Consider the following 18674-nt stretch of genomic DNA (forward strand, 5'->3'; position numbering starts at 1 on the left):
TTCTCAGTAAACAGAAAAGACAACGGCCCTGTTGGCACCTACAGATAGGTTCCTGTAAACAAGGACAGCTTTATCAGGAGTTCATGCATCAGAACAAAGGGAGAAAAACAGAACAAAGAAGTGAGAGGGACAGTTTGTACTCCTGATGGCTGAAAAGGGTTTTCAGAACCATGCAAAGAGCTCTCACCACACTGACCTGATATCAGTAAAGACAGGAGACAGCACTACCTGAACACATGCTCAAAATGCTTTGGCAAGAAGTAGTTACATCCAAGCTCCTGCTGTAGACAGGAGGTTCTTGCTGAGATTACAATCAGCTGTGTGAACGAGCACAGTGACAGAACACATTGGCTTCATCAGTTTTTGTCAAGACCTGTCAATGGTGCAAGAAAGACATAAAATTGCCCCTATAATGAAAACGGTCTTGTTTGTGGCTCTGTGATAAGTACTATTTATCACAAACCTTTGATTCCTTTTGCCCGGACTGCTTCTGCAGCTCCTCTGGGATGACATTAACAATTTCTCCATGGCTCCTACGCATCTCAAACAGGCTCTGCTACAAATGTGTTTTTCACCCGTGGCCTGTGAAATTTCTCAAATCATCTGATAGAAGAGACTTTCCACCACAATCACAGCAAGCCCAATAGCATTCTGCCCAAAGGTTATTATGAAATATGGGTCAACTGTGCTATACACAGCAGTGTGAAACATGGTAAGAGTCTCACCGAAACCTCTCTACAGAGGCTTATAGAAGTTGAGCATAGTTTCATTCAGGAGAAGCACAATCATCTCATGCAATCAAAATCATCAAAAGTGATTTCACAGAAATGGGCATGTACTTTTTAAAAGTTGTATTTTAACTAGGGTCTAACACCAGGCAAAAAACACGTATATTTATGAAAAGTCAAGACAGCAGCACAATTTTAAAAACAACAATAATAATTAGCACACACTGGCTCATGTTTTTAAAGCATTTTACAAAAATCTTAATTAATCCTCACAACACCCTTGTGAGATAGGTAAGTATTATTAGTCCCATTTTAGAGACAGGCATGGAGAGAGTATGACCTGCTCACCACCACACAAGTCAAATCCAGGAACAGAACACCAGATTTTCCAGTTTCCTGCCACACGTGATCTGACCACTTAAAAGATGCTGGTTTTCAATAAAAATTTGTTTCTTCTCATCCCTTTTAAGACACCTGGCCGCATTTCACTCTGATGTGAAAAGGTACCTGCTGAGAGCTACTCAGGATAAACAAGTAGAATTGGTAAATTATTATTTTATATATATATATATATATATATATATATTTTTTTTTTTTTTTAAACAGACTCTGTGCTGCTGGAAGCTGTTTAAAAAAACTTGACATGGGCGCTTCCACACTGCCTAACAGTACTACTTTTCCTCAAGCACCAGGACAGTGAGGCCTATCTGGAATGCTGATACAGCTCAGAATCTGAAAAAAAAAAAAAAAAAAAAAAAAAAATGTAAGGTTTCTTTGCTATTTCCAAACAAGGAATCTCTCTCTAGTGGGTACTCTTCTCTGAGAAGAACTCATGTGAGTACAACTGCACTGAAAGCAAAGTAAGATTTTTATCAGGAGATTCTTGAGGTGCAGCCAAGGTGCACATATACATCTCTCAGAAAACTTGGAAACGCGTAAATATTGTGCTCTGTGTTAAAAGAGATGGCCTGGAGGCACCAGACATCCCGGGGGTAGAAAATAACTCCCAATAGTCAACTAGAGAAGGATAATTCCCTTAGCGTATCGCTCTTGCACTGAACTAATCAGTGAGTCTAGGATTAAAAATTCCAAACCACCTGATAAAATTCAAGTCAACGGATTTAACTCCTTATAAATGCCAAATCTGGCAGACCCACTGCTGCCTGTTCACAAACCCAGGCTCAGGTGTTAGTGGAGAAACAGAAACAAAAACAGTCCTTCCACCTTCAGTTACGTATGTCCATTAGATCCTATCTAGAGTCCAGGAAGTGACTCTCACGACAGCTCGATCTGAAGATCCTCCCCATACTTTCGGATCAGCTTTGTGTGGTTATGGTCCACTGACCACTGCTCTGGGAGGTATTTGGGCTGCATGCTGTCCAAGAAGTGCTGCCGCCAGCGTCTCTCCAACTGCATCAGGGAGCGCAGGCCTCCTTTAGCAAAACACTGCACCACCTTCAGTCCGTGCGGCATGTAGCTCTCATTGCAGATCCTGCCAGGACAAAAGCAGAGTTTATTTTCACACGAGCCCACTGTCAGACTCCAGACCTGTCTGCAGGAAACAGCGAGACACTGAAGATGATTTCAGTTGCGTGGTTTAATTAGAGCCACATGGTGTAAGCTAACCAGGAGGGGAGCTGGGAGAGAAACTTCTAAGCCTTGCTTCAACGCCAGACTGCTTTCTGGAACACAGCTACACCGGAAAGCTGGCTTCTTTGAAATGAATTGAGTATTATTCTTTTATAGCAATGCTAAATAAAGCTTCTCAGGAGACAGACTGCAGATTTCTCAGGGCAAGAACCACACGATATTCCAGAGGCCTGATCCTGCCGTTGGATTCCCTGCCTGGATAAGTACTGGGATGTTACATAGGCACATGACAAGCAACAATGAGTTTAACAAGGAGAAAACATTGTCTTCATGCAGACAAAGATCAGATACTAGTTAAGAACAGGTATTTGGGGAGGCTTAAAGACAGGAGACTTCTGGTATGATTGTCTTTCAGTCTCCCTCCATGATCTGTCTGTCCTTCAAAAGGAAGCAGCAAATAGTAAAGGAGAAGAGGGATGAGCAAGAACAGAAGGAGATTGCTGGAAAAGAAACGAAAAGAGAGGAAAACACAAGTGCTGCAGCCCACAGACCACTACCAGCATGAGGGGAAAAGAGGGCAAACAAGTGCACAATAAGAAATCCAGGGTGTGCCTATCTGCTTAGAGCCTTAGGATACAGCACAATTACCTTCTTTCTCTCTTTGCTTTCTAGTTAAGTGTATGAATACTATAAATCCAGACTGTGCAGGCTTATACAAGTGATAAAGTTGTGGTTTTAGGGGCTCTTTTTGCCTGTGCAGATCAACTTCTACTAGTCTCAAATTCAGAAATTCCTTAACTTGACACCATGATTTTATGGAAGGTACAATCATATCCCAAGGAATCCAGCAATAGGTCTTATCTTGTTTTCATTTAAAAGCTTAGTGGTAAAAAAGTCAGTATGTGTGATCCTCGGCTCTGCAAATGCTGGTGGATTTCATTTTCTTTTGCTCCATAAATATTTACCCAAGGTTCTGTGTGTAGACACCCTTTTGTTGAATTTACGTGCTCACATAAACAACTAAAATGCTACATCTACTGCTGGGCTTGTTATACCTGGTTTCCAGACCAGCTGCTTCCTGGAGCATCTCTGGGGTCACTGCTTCTGTGTTAAAGAAGTCCTTGATGCCTTGCAGAAGTTCTGCCCTTCGGGGATCAGGCAGGCTGTCTGCATTCAGCAGAGCTCGGGCCCCTGAGCGCACCTGCCTGCGCAGAGGGTCCTCCAGCATACGCACGCCCTCCTCAGAGCCAATGGGGGCACCGAACTCCTCGGCCAGCTGCTGCTTGAGGTGGTTGTCGTAGTAATTGGAGACGGCGTGGCAGGACGTGCAGAGTAGGAGCACGTCATGGGAGTTGTGGTCCTTCATCTGGATGGGGAAGTGTCTTCGGTATTCGTGAGGAACAATGTTCTTCCTGGGGAAGACAAGTCAGCCAGCTCATTACATTTGCCTGGAGCTGCTACTTGCTGATTTCTCCTCTTCCTGGCCCACAAAAGTACAACTAACAACAAAAGTGCAGGAAAACAAAGATCACCAGTGCCAGGATTCTCGATGCACCATAAAAGTTTCAGAAATCCCCCATTTGTACTTCTCTCTACAGGTTTTCTACACTTCTCGTTTTTAAGAAGCACACCTGCCAACTAAACAGCAGCAAAGACAACAATCTCACCCTTTGTCTCTTCATAAAGTTCAGGCTCACTTAAGCCTTCCAAAAATATAAGGATTAAGTACTGGAAGGAATAGCGTATTTATTTTCAGAAGATAATGCCATCAGAACAGCATACATTTGCTACTACTGCCCCCTGTAATTCAAACTGCAACACACACGTTCTATCCAAGGACCAATTCCTCCACCCTCTGTAAGAGGAAAGCCTGTTCGGCGTTAAACTTGCCCAGATACACGTGACCACAGAGCATTCAAACAGTGACAGACCTTCTAGGATGTGAACAAACACATTTCAACCCACTAATCATGCTTCTGGACGCTGAACTAGATGCAGACTTCAGTCTTTTTGTTTGTTTGTTTTTAAATTAGATGCAACTTTTCTTATCCCACTAAGCAACTCACCGGATGTAGGACTCCCGTTTGCCACATACAACACACAGGTTCTCTTTGACTGTCAGATAATAATCGACTTGAGACTCGGGACGTCCTGAAGGCTCGAACCGCAGCTTCACAACAAACGGGTCTGTGCTAACTAGGTCTGAAAGAACAAAGGCAAGCAGAGAATATTCGAGACAATGTTGTATTTGAGAGCTAGGATAATGATGCTAAAACAAGGGAGACATCCTAACGAATCCACAACAGCATTTTCAGTAAGAAAGGATACCAAGAATTCATGTCCAGTTATCTAAGAAACACGAAAAAAATGCTGTATCTTAAGTATCAACAGGGAAGTTAGTGTGCTCACCTCCGATCCCCTTGTCCAGATACCACTGAGCCTTCTTGCGATCACAGGTGCACAGGGGCTGTCCATCTGGTGCATGCAGGAAGCAGTTGTCATACAGTGGAGATTTTCTATGAAACAAGGATAACATTGCAAAAACTATAATAACGTGCCAGAAAAACAGAGCTCTCTATGGTGATGTGTTCCACACTACAACTCCTGCAGCCTCATCCAAGTCACAGGAGGGAGAGGAGCCCCTAAAGACATGGTTTAGGCTGCTGAGCGCTGCACAGGCTGCTGCTAGGGGAAGTAGAACATCTAAAAATGTATCTGAGGTTCATGAATTGACTGTAAGGTATCTTTGCTCTCCTGATGCCAATAGAAGCGCTAACTCTGAATCCCAGTTTTCAAGAGATACCACCAATGACAATGGTTTTCCAAAAAAAAAAAAAATCTACATTAGAAAAAAAAATAAATATTAAAGTCAAGAATGAAGATGAGCTCCAAGCAAGCTGAAGGAGTGTTATCAGCCGGTAGACAAGGCCATTTCAAGGATCAGCTACCTAAGCCCATATTGTAATGATTTATTAAGATGACTTTTCTAAAACTTTGTGTGAATAGCAACTACTTCATTCATCCAAGAGCAACATTAGGAAAAAAAAACAACCCTTGGAGTACTGGAAATTCACTCAGTATTTGTTCAACTCACTGAGCATTCACTCAGCAGAGTTCTACCAGCTAAAAAGACTGATTCATAGGCAATGTAATCTAGCAAAAGGATTTCTCCTGATGTCCCTGGGGGTGGAGGATAGGAACAAAAAAAAAGGTAAAGATACAGGAGGTCTCTTTCCACCAAACATTAGCAGTTCAGCTCAGTCACCATCATAATATGAGTACCTCCCAACTCTAAATTAATAAACATTCAAATTAAACACGCTCACAGAAAGGAAGAATAGAAAAAGACTTCTGAAATCACACCCAGTCTTACCAGAACCAGACTGCTGGAGATACTGCAAAAAACAGTGGACCTACAGACCTCTCATGAAATCAAGCATGGTTAAAAACAGTAAATAAATAACCAAGCAGCCATAGGGAGATATCAGGTTAGTTTGGAATTCGATTGTGTTTAAATTTTAATCCTCCCACAAAGTATAGTCCTTCTGTTTCATATGACACAAGCTCCAAATTAAAAATATATATATCTGAAGGGACTTACTGCGTACAACACGATATTGTTAATGACTGCTAATGAAATCAAAGTTATTGACTACAATACAATGACTCCACTGCCAAAAAAAAAGGAGAAAACAAATACCAAAATGAACGTTTTTCTTCCCAAATAAAGGTAAAGGTGGGGCAGGAGAGTGTTTAAGTTCCTATATCTATGTGATTAATTTTATTAGAGTGCACCCAAACATAAACAAATATACTAGTTCTCCGTGTTTCCCACTACGCTGAGCTTAAAGAGATCACTCCTACTTGTTTTATTTAAAAACAACTGAACTCACAGTAGCAAAAGGCCATAATAATTTAGCATTTGTCCCAGGACAAAGTAAAACCATTCCCTCCTCGCTCCCTGGTGTACGAAGTGCTTTGATGCTGCTACAGATGGTCCTCCCCGCGCTCCCTGGCACCTCACATAATCCCTCTCACCCCCTGTAGAGGTAGCTTTCAGGTCTGCTGTCCCTTGACATCTCTGTGACCTCAGTGATCTGGAGCAGCACAGTACAAACACCAGCTTACAAGGCAGATCCTGCTCACAGGACAATCTCTATGCAGTTGCCCCCTTTTCCCTGGAGGAGACAGGACTCAGCCTGGAATGCCACCCAGACAGCCAACTGCCTCCTGATGGGACTCTGCTCTTGAGCTAAGGCCTCCATATTATAAGGGAAGGTAAAAACTTAAGACATCCCCTCAATCTACTCATGGCCTAGTACAGATCTGAGTTCCCCTGCCACTTTCAATAGAGGGAAACTGGGAAAGCAGAAATAGGACTTGGCTCTCGTGACTGTTTGGTGCTGTGTCCCTTCCTAGCTCTTATTGTCCACTTTGTTTAATAACTAGAGCAGGAAGTGTCATTCTTTTTTTTTTTTTTAACCTGTGGTGCAAGGAGTAAAATTTGCTCACAAACTTACCTTGCAGAATATCCCACACCCAGAGGCTTTCTCTTCTGCCTCCGAGGATCTCTCACTTGCTGACTGCCAGAGGACTGGACATTCACCGAAGATTTACGATTCTTTATTTTCTGAGGGGAGCGTGCCTCTCCGCTCTTCTCTCCTGCGCTGCCACTCCTCCTTCCTCTAAATGGGATATCCACCAAGCCCTGGCATTTACTCAGTACTTTTTCCCAAGCAGCAACAGAGTTTTCACCTTCAGATATAGCAGGGAGGCAGGCAAATCCCAGCAAATGGAGGAACAGAGCCACTGAGATCTGGGCATCCCTAGCAGCATAGAGAACCTGCAGAAAAGCACAGACATTGAGATACCAGCAAACACTCCCAAACACCATCGGTCTTTAACACTAGATTCAGTACAAACAGAAGCTGGATTTATTTTCCCTTGTTCCCTTTTGGCACAAGGCCTACTAGCATTCAATGTGATTATTTATCCTGTCACTCCCTCTACTGGTCACTGATTCTGTAGACATCTGCAGCATGACTGGAAAGAACAGAAGCAATTAGGGAAACCATAATAGTCTAAAGATGGTGAACAAGGTTTCCAGGGTCTTTATCTGATATTGCACTGACTGCTATAAATTGGAGGAAAGAAAAGAAAAGAGTGAGGCTTTGGGAGCACAAACCACTTGTTCAAGGGATCCGGCCTTATAGATCTTCCAGGATTAAAGGAAAACAAGGGTCAAGAATCCAGAGAGAATGACAGAAAATTGTCTTGGAAAAGGAGGGAAACTCAGGCACAGAGTCTGAAATTGACTTGGGATCATAGTCACACAGAAGCTATTGAAACACAGAACTCAAAGAAGAACAAGATCTCCCTGTTAAAATGTCTCTCCTCTAATAAGAAGTTTGCTTTTCCTCCCAAAACACAAAGATGAAGTGGAAGACACACCTGATGTTGTGTCAGTTCTTCTGCCTCCCAGTTGCTGCAACGCATATGAGGAGACTTGTCAAGCGGGCAGTTCAGGACTTTTTCAGCTAAAGACTTAAGGCTAAGGCAGTTGTGAAGTAGATCCTTCCTTCAGTTTTAACAAAGAAAGCAAAACAGGCACATTAAAAATGAAACTAAACACTAATGCAAATTCAGATGGCCTCACACAACCTGGTTCTGCCAGAACACAACGCACTTGATGCATGACTCCCACTCAAGCAGCATACAGCTGCTTGTCAGCTTTACAGGCCCTCTCCCTCCTCTCCACTAAAATGTCCGACCTAGATTTGGTAATTATCTAGTGTCTGCAATTTGCCAAACAGGCAAGGCTGGGAGGTGGTAGAGTCTAAGGCTGAAGTATTTGGCTCTGAACTACCTGCTTCTGAAATAAAAAGGTCTGTCATAGAGCGATGGACTGTCTGTCCCAGGGATTCATCAGCCACTTAATAAACAGGCCTGGAGACATTTTCTGAGGGGCATGAGAGCCAGGAATGACTCAAGAGGAATCCATCCTCAGTGCTAAAAAGGCACCACCAGGTCATCAAATCCATGCCCCGCATCACTAACAATGCACATATACTGAATGTGAGGAACATTCCCAAGTAAAACATTTTATTTTAGGGAAGAACAGAGGATGATAAAATAGCATCACAATTGTAACCTATAATAGGAAACACTGATATTAGAACAGAAAATTGGATCTAGTTTTTTTTTTTTTTTAGCCATTTTTCAAGAAATCCTGTAATTTAACAGTTCCACTTAAGTGCCAATCACACATTTACCCCATAGTTTCAAGCAGTGTATTCAAGCATCTGTTTACATCGTGAGCTCTCTGGCTGTGTTGCATCACTGTGCCTGGACTTCTTACAAGACGAAGCAAGATACTCAGAAAAGCCCTTACGGGTATTACACGAGAAGACAAACTGACACAATTAACATCCATGATTTCATTTCGTTTAAGGTCACAGCATACACGCCTGACACGTTCTTGGGCTGCTGCCATCAGTGACCATGCTCTAAAGAAAGTGCCCCATCCTGAGAACTCCAGTCCTACCTGCCTGGCATCATCCAGCACACACAAATTACTTTTTAATATTTCAAACTCAAATGGTGTACTAGAAACAGAGCTGCCTCTGTCTTCAGACACTTACCGCTGTCTCATGGCTAAATACCGGAGATCCACGCTCCCTTTGACTGGAAGACCATAGTCCTGAAGTAACTTGCAAGCATCTTCCCAGCATCCTACCCCTACTTTCAATACAGCGCTATCTGCCATGATGTCTAACAGGGTCTTTGGGATAGTCTGTCCACTGGCAACAAGCCTGGGCAACCGGATGAGAACACAGAAGCCACTGGAAGAAGCCATTTGTAGAAGGGATACAGGATTCGCCTTTCCCTCCACAGATACCTGAAATAAAGGTAAAAATCACAGTTGGGTTACTAGCAGTACTGCAGCTGGACCAAATTGTAAAACAGGCCACCAAAGACAGGAAATACTTATCAGACTATGCAATTGAAAGCTTTTCCTGCAAATTATGTGATTTGTTTCACAGTATTATTGTCCCACAATTACTTCTTGCCACAACCCTGCAAGAGAAATTTCCCCCCTTTCACCCTTGCCCCTCACAGCTGGGCTGTCAGAAGAAAGCAGACACATTCCTTAATCCACGTCAACACTACATAAGTGTTTATGGCACACTGTTTAACTGCGGCTTGTACTAATGAATGTGGGGTGAATAAACTTCCAGCCAAAATGACGGCGAAGACGAGCTTTATAAATGACTCAAAGTCTGTTCCAAGAGCTCACATAGGCAAACATACAAGCAGCAGATGAATACTGCTTTCTGGTATGCCCACAGAGTTCTATCTTCTTATCAGCATTACCCTCCTCTTCTGGTTTATTAATTTTAAGAAACTCTTTCTTCGGTACATGGATGTACTTAAAATATTGTAAATCCAAACTACTTCTGGTAAACCACATATAAAGAGATATTATATAAAACATACAGTGCTATTTAACTATACAATTATCACTGCATGTTTAGAACTAGACTTATCACAGAAGTTCAGCAAACAAATACAACTAGTGAACTAAAACCTTACAGCCAGCAGACTTAAATGTGAGAATTATCAAAATTAGTGGATAATTCACTGTTATCATGATAGATAATCACGGTTTCAATAGTCAGCCGAGCGGTATCCATTCGAGCAAAGGAATAGCTCCTCCCTAGATGATCTCCTGTTGCAATTTGCAACCTAAAGGAGAGGCACTTGTGATCACTCACCCACTCACAATCAATTCCAAGCACTGGCCACTTCTCCACCTCCTTCTTCAGCAAAGGCTCGACCCGATCCCATTCCTCCTGCTCTGAGACTATCACTATGTCCGCACCAAGGCTCCTCTCTACCCGGGAGAAGGTGGGAGACGTGAAGATGGAAAGCACCTCCTTATCCTCTGCCTTAATCAGTGTCTCATCTCCCGACTTTTTAACCGCTTCCTCTCGCTGATCCCCACAGCGCGCTCTTCCTTTCCGGCGCTGGGCTGCTTTCCACAAAACCAGGCCCCCCACCGCAACACCCAGCAGGGTCGCCAGAGCAACTGTCACCGCTGTCTGCTTGAGCATTTTTCATCCCCCTTCCCTTCACCCACTCAGAGCGGCACTGCGGGGTTTTATCACGGCCTGCAAAGAAAAAGCAGAGAGGTGGGAATTAGCGACAACTCCAGCAGCCCCGCCGCCGGAGGCGCAGCCCCCCGGGCCGCTTTGGGATCGCTTGGGGCCGGCCCCGGCGAGAGGCCCGAGCGCGGCCGCCGCGGGAGGCGCCAGGCCTCGCTCTCACGCGCCCCCGCTACCGGGTCCCCGGGATGCGGGCAGCCCCCGGCCGCCCCCCCGGACCCCGCCGGGTGTCCCGGCCGCTACCTGCGCGTGTGCGGCACCGGGCGGCGGGCGCCTCCTCTTCCCCGGAGGAGCCGGCGGCCCCTGGGCGCCGCCATCTTGTACGGCCGCTGAGGCGGGGCGGGCGGCGGGCCGGCCTCCGGCCCCGGTACCGGGCGCTGCCGCCTCCAAAATGGATGTGCGAGGGGTGAGGGGCTGGGGGACAGCCGGGAGGCTTCACACGGCAGAGCTGGTGCGGGCAGCCAGGGACAGCCTCGAAAAGCGGCGAGGCTCCAGCCCCCATCCCTCGGGAGCTCAAGGGCAGCCGAGCAGCACCCGGCGCCTTCAGGTTCCTCGGCGGTTCCCCCGCTTCCCCGTGTTTGTGCTGCTGAAGCCCAGCTGCTTGCATCCGCCTAAAGGAGACACCAACCCACGGGAAATAGTGCTTTAAGTTGCTTTGACAACTCGTGTCAAACTTGGTTTTGGTTTTAACCTTGCCCCTTGTAGTGTAATTGTCGCAGAGGGGAGGAAGGTTTCCCCAGGAGAGCTGGCATCTACCACACGGATCGCCCGCTGGGTGCAGCAGCACAGCCGAGGGCAGTCACCAGGGCAGATGCCAAGAGGAGCAGGATTTCAATAAGATGACCCATCCCCTACAGCTTAAACAGCTGCTTACCATAAGGAGCTGGGCTAAGCCCAGGGCAGCGAGATGTCAGATCTCACAAGCAATGGGATCAAGTCGGGAAAAGTTTGTTTTCCATTGAATGGTCTGTTTTGAACATACAAATGCTTTAGTAACAGCTTCTGTATAATTTTTTTTTTTCTGCAAAGACCCTCAATCTTGCTCTGCACCAAAGAAATTATTATCCACTTTGATATTAATCCCCTGGGCTCTATAGAGCAGTGCAATCTTGCACGCTGTAGCAACACACATCTTGTTCCTGGTACGCTCTCCTCCACAAGGAAGAGGTGCTTCTTCCTCACAGCCATAGCTGGGCCACAGCTTCTCCTTCCATCCCGTGATCCAATGCACCAGACCCAGCTGATAGCTGAAACGCACATCACAGGGCAGGAGGCTACTGCTCTGAAGCTCATCACACAACGCAGGGTATGCACAGGAGAAAAAGCTGGGGTGGCCTGGCTCTAACTGTGAGTTCCCATAGCCAGATGGAGATGTTCTCCGTCCCTCCTACCCTCACTTCATTCCCCTGCCTCCCCCAAACTGTACAATGCTTTGTGTTACATGGTCATTGTAACCAAGTACAGACCTGGAGCACTGCTTGGATATTACCACAATTCGTGTTAAACCCGACTGACTGCTTGCTCCCTGGTCCCTAGGTCGAGCACTAATATTTCCTTAATGACAGGGGCATAGATTCAGGGAACTGATCCACCTGTAAACTAGTCCAAAGGAAAAAAAAATAATAATATCTGGGGTCACTACACACTTATTTCAGAGACCACATAACCAAGCCCTGAGAAGCCTCTGTGTCTGCACTTCAAGGTCCAGCCACCCTGCTGGGTGTAGGTAGCACATCTTTAAGAACTCTGTTACAGACTTGAGCTCCAAATAGCGACCAAATGTGAACAAATCTGCAAAGTTTATTCATAGCTGGATCCATTTGTAATAAACTGACATCCACCCAGAAACCCGAAATAGGCCAGTCTTTCCTTTTACAAAGTGTTTATTTCAGTTTCTAAGGTAATAGGAGTTTTGTGTAGAGAGGAAAAATAAAATATCCTAGCACTTATTACACAGTACAGAGAAAATATGACATAATGTAATGCCCAAGCCTTGCTTTTCAATAATAACAGGATTGTATCCTTGGCTGCACCTAAAGCCTTTGTTTTTCATGCTATCGCTGACATCAGAGTCCTGTAAACCACAAGTCTCTTTAACAGCTTGTCTTACTACCTACATACCCATTTATTCAAGTGTAAAGGTTAAATTAAAAATAAATGAAAGCAACTGATGCATGAGTGCACTCTGGCAAAAAAAAAAAAAAAAAGAAAAAAGTTCCCAAAGCCTGACGGGGACATTGCCGAAGATGAGAAGGTAACCAAGTGAGTAAACACCAACTGCTGGCTTAGCCTTACTTATGAGAAATCTGTTGCAGCAGGTAACTGAAGCCTTTACAAGGTAAACTGCAAGATTTACTTTTCTTTGTCTCTCTGTAACCTGATCTGAGATCTCTGCAGAGATCGATGTCAAAAGACTCATTTTTAGCCTGATTTCCTAAGGAAAGAAGGCTTATGCAATTACACTGTCTGTTGGCGTTTCTGCCTGTGGATCTCCTTTCTTCCTCCCTTTCCTTGCCAAAAAAAGGCATGTTTGAGCCATTGCCCAATTCCATCTAAATTTGTACAAAGAGATAGAGCTTTCAAAGGTGACTTCTGTGAAATGCAAAGCCGAGTCAATGAAACAGACCCTAATAAAACTGCCACTGATAAAATAGCAAGCACGTGCAGACACTGCTTAATATACATCAGAGAATCCACACAGCGGTGCCACATCGGGACAAGTCCATAGGAAACCAGGCTTCACTTGTTCTGCTGATCATAGAAAAAAATATTTTTATAATCCCATTAGCTCATCCTTTAACAGGGAGAAGACTAGAGTAAATGACTCAGTGTTCAAAGGAAAATCAATGATAGTGGAATATCAAAGGAAAGAGGCTCCAGTCAAGAGCTAAATTGCTGTGAGCAGACAATGAGCAGAGAGCCACGTGTAGTCCCCACTAGCTCATTAATAACACTGCATTTGGGGCCCCATCCCAAGCTACATAAGAAAGCCAAACTCACATTTCAACTCCTAATGTGATTTATCTTCCTTGTGTCAATGCTAGTAACCCCATGAATACATCTTCAAACCAGTCATTTTGAGCAGGATTTTTTTTTTTTTTTTTTTAACAGGGCTGGTATCAGGGAGGTAGTAGGACGACGACTTTTGTCAAAAAATCATAATGAGATCAATTTGAAATCAACTGTGAAGCCACATCCTAAAGGTGGAGTTTCACACTGTAACAAGGTGGATGGAAGGTTTAGCTCCTGTTGAAAAAACAATTCTGCTTCCCCCTTCTACCTGTAGCCTTCCTTCTACTGCCTTACTTCTACGAACATTGGTGCCAGTCTGATTCAAGGAATTCAGTGAGCAGAAAGCTAACACAGCAAAAAATAGAGTTTTCTCCTGGTTTAACTCCTTGGACTGGCTCACCACAGAGCCAGATCTCAGTGAAACTACATCCTAAGCCAAAAGATGAATCAGCTGCAACTCCCTCAGTGAAGGGATCTGCCAGAGTTTGCAGGTTTTGCAAAGAATCTGAAACAACAGCTCTCAGAGGTGTGAGCTGCCAGATTGATCCCATGAGGATGAGCTGTATTACCATTAATCATCACCAACATATTTCTCCATTAATTGCCAACTCTTTCATTGCATATGTAGAAATAGAGAGGAATTTCACAATTTTGTTTCTTGAAGGGCTGCTTAACTTACCTCAGTGGCTGAGCTGCAGAAGACACAGTAAGTTGGCCCCACAGTTCATAGTTGCTTAGAAGGTGACATCCCCTATCTCCCAAAACTCTGCTCCCAGCTGCACCCTCCTGACTGGCCTGTGCCAATTTGGGCATCCATTGGGACACCTCCATGAGCCAAATGAAATCAGTAAAATGATAGACAAACAGGCCCAATGAGCAGCAGCATCAGGACAAAGAAAGGGACGGAATGCATAGCCAAGAAGAATAAAGCCTCCTTTCAGCAGCTACAAGTCATTAGATCAGCTCAGCTGCATGTTCAAGCCACATCTTTAGCTGAACAGCCTCAAGGGGTGACGTTTGAGAGAACAGTGCTTGTTCTCCCCACCTTTCTGGTCTGTGAAATGAGTAAGCAAAAGGAGAAAAGCCCAGAAGCCATCTAATTTCCACTAGAGGGAATAAACTACACAAGAGGAGTTATTAAGGAAAAAAAAAAGATATGGCTGAAGTATGACATCATCTTCTTGGCTCACCCTCCTTTTCCTTCTATTTCTCAAAAAATCAAGCGTGTTATAAATAAATAAAAGCCTTGACCCAGACCCACCTCCTTCTCTAATGGATGCCCTACCTCTGTTGCACCTGTAGACTAACTCCACAGATATCTGACTATTGGTGTCCAAATCTCCTTTCTATTTCCACTTTGGATCAACCCAAGCCATGCAAAGGCTCAACAGTGCTCAGAAAAATGTATTTAAACCTCATTGTCTTTGACTTGACACAATCAACCATGCTTCACTTAAAATCTTCTCCTTTTACTATTTAGGCCTTTCTTCCCAGTGTTCTTTGGCAGATTCTCCTCATGCTGTGTCACAGAGCTGTATCCTTGGTCTTCTGCTTTTATCCTCCCACGTTATCTCTGAGTTATCTCATCTGAAATACAAATACAACTACCATCTCTGCGCTGATGATTTACAGATCTGCTCCTTTCCCCAGAGCTATCTCCCTCCATCCAAACTCAAATCATAGCCTTCTCTTTTCTGTGGATGACTAGCAGGAAGCTAAAGCTCAGCAAAGCTAGAACATGGCTCTTTCTCTTACCTAAAGTCCTCTCATCTTCTTCGTGCATATCTATGGATAACATCACTGGTCTACCTGCTGCTCAAGCTTCCACGTCAACTATCAGTTCTGACTGAGACCTCTCTGTAGACGCAAGTGCCCAGGGTATGTCTAAATTTAGACTTCTGCTATGAGGCATCTTTTAGACAAAGTCCTTTGATCCATTCTTGGATCCCTTGTTTAGGCCTTTTGCTTCCATACCTAGACTGCCCCAACACCTTTCCCTCCAGCACGGACCAATGCGACTCATAACCCCACAGCCTTTAACTGCTGTGAATACCATGAACTGACAATACAGGAAAGCTGACTGTAGTCCTCCTTTTAACGATCAAGTGTGCCACAACCATCAAATGGAAACCACTAATGCAATTTTAACTCATTCTGCCAATTCAAATGTGGTCAGAACAAAATGTTGATGGGATAATTTTGTACAAGCAGACATTAAAAACAGATCAGGTATTGTCAGCCCTTCCAGAGGGAGAACAAAAACTCTGTAGCATGGGCACAAGCTGATGTGAGAGCAATGTGACAGCATGGCCATACCTGATCCAGATTATTTTAGTAGCAGTGGGATATCTGGTTGCATACAGGCTTAGAATTAGCAACCCTGAAACCACAACCCAAGGCTGTTTATGTAGATCATTACTCTGACCACATCACTTCTCTGTTTGAAGCATTCTGATAGTTCCCTGTTCTGTATTGCAACAAACATTATTTACTTATCTGCATTTTCCTCCACAGAAAGCCATCTCCCTGTTCATTATCTCCCACTTCCTTTTCAGTTGAATCCTCCCTTTCTATTGTCTACTTGTTAAAATTACAGTCAAAACATTTTTGTGCTTTGTTTCACGCTGCTTTTGAGGCATGCAGGAGACTGTAACATGCTACAGAATTAAGCAGCTCAAGCAGCGGGTACAAACAGACCTTGAGGTACCCTGCCCAGTCTACAGTCTAGCCAGACTCAGGCCAGCTTGGCCCATGATGCTCAAACACTTGCAGCACAGCACCCTTTGTGCTAACATGTCCCACAAAATAGAAATTTTAGAAGTTGAATTGGTTTGACTAGGTACTGTCCAGACTTAATGCCACTCCAAGCTGCAGAAGTTTCCTACGAAGCTAGAAAAAGATGCTTCATTGGTGCTACTCCAGCATGACTCAGACCTATCGTTGTATGTGTTCTGATGAGACTACAGCATTCAGGCATTAACGCAGCAACATGTTATTTTCAGAGGAAAATGTTACCAGTACAGGTCACGATGAATTTCTTAGGTGTTAAATATTTTCAAAATTAATTCAAACAAAGGAATTGGAGAGCAAAAAATGCTTACCAGTACATTTTTAACCTATATGGATATGGGAAAGAACATTGCATTTCACAGAAAAGCTTGGCAGTCTGCTATTATTTTTCTCTCGAATTCTGACAACATGACATCTTCTTTCTGACTGCTGACAAATGTGATTTAAAAAAGAAAATATATCAGTTAAGCCTTTCTTGAAAATCCTAGCACTGGGGTTTTAGGAAAAAAAATTTGTTTATTTATATTTGTTCATGTAAGTACACATCTTTCCTAGAGACTGGATCCAGCACATGGAGAAAGAGCTTCAGCAATTTTATTATGTCACATTTCAAAGGAAATGTTCCTACACCTATTTGTTTCAGTATAAAAACAAAAATATCCAACCTAAGCAATACTTTAGGAAAGGAGAAAAAATGAACCACGTGTGACAGAAGTGACAGTCACATTACGTAATGTATTTCTGGAAGGCTCTTGGATCTTGTAGGGATGCAAGCTGTATGAAGACTGTAAGGGAGAGAACAGAATACAAACTGATAGAGTCAGTTTGAAATCTATAGATAGAAAAATATAATATCGGTAATCTATGCTGGGAATTTAAAAGTGAACGTCAATTTCTGATGTAATCGTAATGCCATAGAATCTTTTAGCATGCAAGCCAAAGAGCTATAAAGTATGATTTATACCAGTACAATTTACCTGTTTCTGAAGCTAAGGTAATCAACACAAATCATAACTGACAGGGCCTTTGCCTGTCTATACCAAGGCTTGCTAGACACGTTACATTGCAAAAGCTGGCTATCGACAGCTCTAACTAGAGCAAAATCTTTGTACAGCTCAGATGCAGGAAAGACTAAGTGTTCCTGGCTTTCGCTTTAATGTTAACATTCTTAATTATCATTCCAACAGAAAACTGTTAGTGGACTGTGTCTGGATATTTCTCTCAAATTATTACTGTACCTTTAATTAACTTTTAAGTTCCAGTATTTACATCTATTGATACCACATATGGAAACATGTAAAAAGCTGACATATGAGAAATGTTCACTGATTTTTTAAAATTCCACTAAGATAGTTTGTTATTTTATTAGAAGTAAGGCTATAACATTGTCAACTAAAAAGTATGGTTTATAGGATTTTGCGTTCTTTCTGTAAGTCTTAGCGAAGACTACCAAAACACTCAACTGACTTCCGATACTGAAATCATTTTAATTTCCACTGAAAAGCCATCCCTGAAACATGACAGCGTGTCTAGCAGTACCCAGTGATGCTGCCACACCATAGTTAATGTCAGGAAGGGTTTTGTTTGTCTGGGGACACCTAATTCTCAGCAGGTGCGGTTCTGCATAAGGAAGGCCAGGACTACCGGACTAATTCCTCACATTCCTAAAATTGTAGCTTCCATAGGTACTGGCTCTGGTTCTCCTGCACCTGTAGGGAAATACAGACCTGGGAGTTTCAAGCCACAGGTCTGGGAATACTCACCTCGTGTGCTTGGTTGTACATTGCAAAGCGGGACTGTGGGCCGCACCTCACAGCAGTTACACTTCAAGCAACACTGCTGTTGTCCGCACACAGTGTCAGGTATTACACATGGCAGATGCGATCCTGTGAAAGAGAAAAAATGTTTGTTTTTTTCTTTCCCCCTCACAAACATACAGGTGAGGGTGTCAAGACGCAGTGAAGTACAACTGATTAGTTTCACCTGTTTAACCGACTGCCTTTCAGCGTTTTGTCATTGCTGAAGAGAACGAGATTCGCCTGTGCTTCCTCTGGGGCAAAGCCCTGGGAGCCCTGCTCCCCTCAGGAGGGGCACCCATCCTCTGGTCAGCCAGGAGCAGGAGGGAGCGAGCAGCAACACCTCAGCGAGCCCCAACACCTCAGCGAGCCCCACAGACACCATCTCAAACCCAACAAATCCCTCACCACATGCTCTTTGGAAACGCCACAGAAATCGCTCAATGCTCACAGACGACAAAAACCAGCACCGGGGGGGGGGGGCACTTTTCCCTCACGCCCCCTCCAGCTACCGCTCTGGGGTGGCCCCTTTCCTTTTAGCTTAGTCGGGGCGGCTTTCCGGAAGGGAATCATAATAAAAAATAAAAAAAAAA

At 43.9% G+C, this 18674-nt stretch overlaps 1 protein-coding gene across 3 annotated transcripts; it reads right to left on the reverse strand.

The window, feature by feature from the left end:
- Positions 1-838: 838 nt before the first annotated feature.
- On the reverse strand, positions 839-18589 carry EXD2 (exonuclease 3'-5' domain containing 2). 3 transcript variants are annotated; one of them, XM_040557495.1, is made up of 10 exons: positions 18269-18589; positions 18049-18171; positions 10094-10489; positions 8960-9216; positions 7770-7896; positions 6839-7161; positions 4728-4834; positions 4385-4520; positions 3374-3730; positions 839-2220 (listed from the first exon to the last, which is right to left on the reverse strand). In XM_040557495.1, the coding sequence occupies exons 3-10, from the start codon at positions 10430-10432 to the stop codon at positions 2004-2006; spliced, it is 1863 nt and encodes a 620-aa protein (XP_040413429.1). In that variant the 5' UTR covers positions 10433-10489; positions 18049-18171; positions 18269-18589; the 3' UTR covers positions 839-2003. The 3 variants fall into 3 exon arrangements, with proteins under 3 accessions (XP_040413429.1, XP_040413428.1, XP_040413430.1); XM_040557494.1 differs by lacking the exons at positions 18049-18171; positions 18269-18589 and adding an exon at positions 10727-12588; XM_040557496.1 differs by lacking the exons at positions 18049-18171; positions 18269-18589 and having other exon boundaries at positions 10102-10233.
- Between the last annotated feature and the right edge of the window lie 85 nt (positions 18590-18674).

Source organism: Cygnus olor, chromosome 5 (assembly GCF_009769625.2).
Source record: "Cygnus olor isolate bCygOlo1 chromosome 5, bCygOlo1.pri.v2, whole genome shotgun sequence".
Classification (NCBI taxonomy): Eukaryota; Metazoa; Chordata; class Aves; order Anseriformes; family Anatidae; genus Cygnus; species Cygnus olor.

What these genes read in the sequence shown, in the direction of transcription:
- EXD2 (XM_040557495.1), bottom strand. Translation starts at nt 10,432, where the DNA reads ATGCTCAAGCAGACAGCGGTGACAGTTGCTCTGGCGACCCTGCTGGGT. An exon ending in AAGAACTGACACAACATCAG is followed by an intron (nt 7,162 to 7,769) that starts GTGTGTCTTCCA and finishes GCTTTTCTGCAG; the next exon opens with GTTCTCTATGCTGCTAGGGA. An exon ending in GCAGCTGGTCTGGAAACCAG is followed by an intron (nt 2,221 to 3,373) that starts GTATAACAAGCC and finishes TTGTCCTGGCAG; the next exon opens with GATCTGCAATGAGAGCTACA.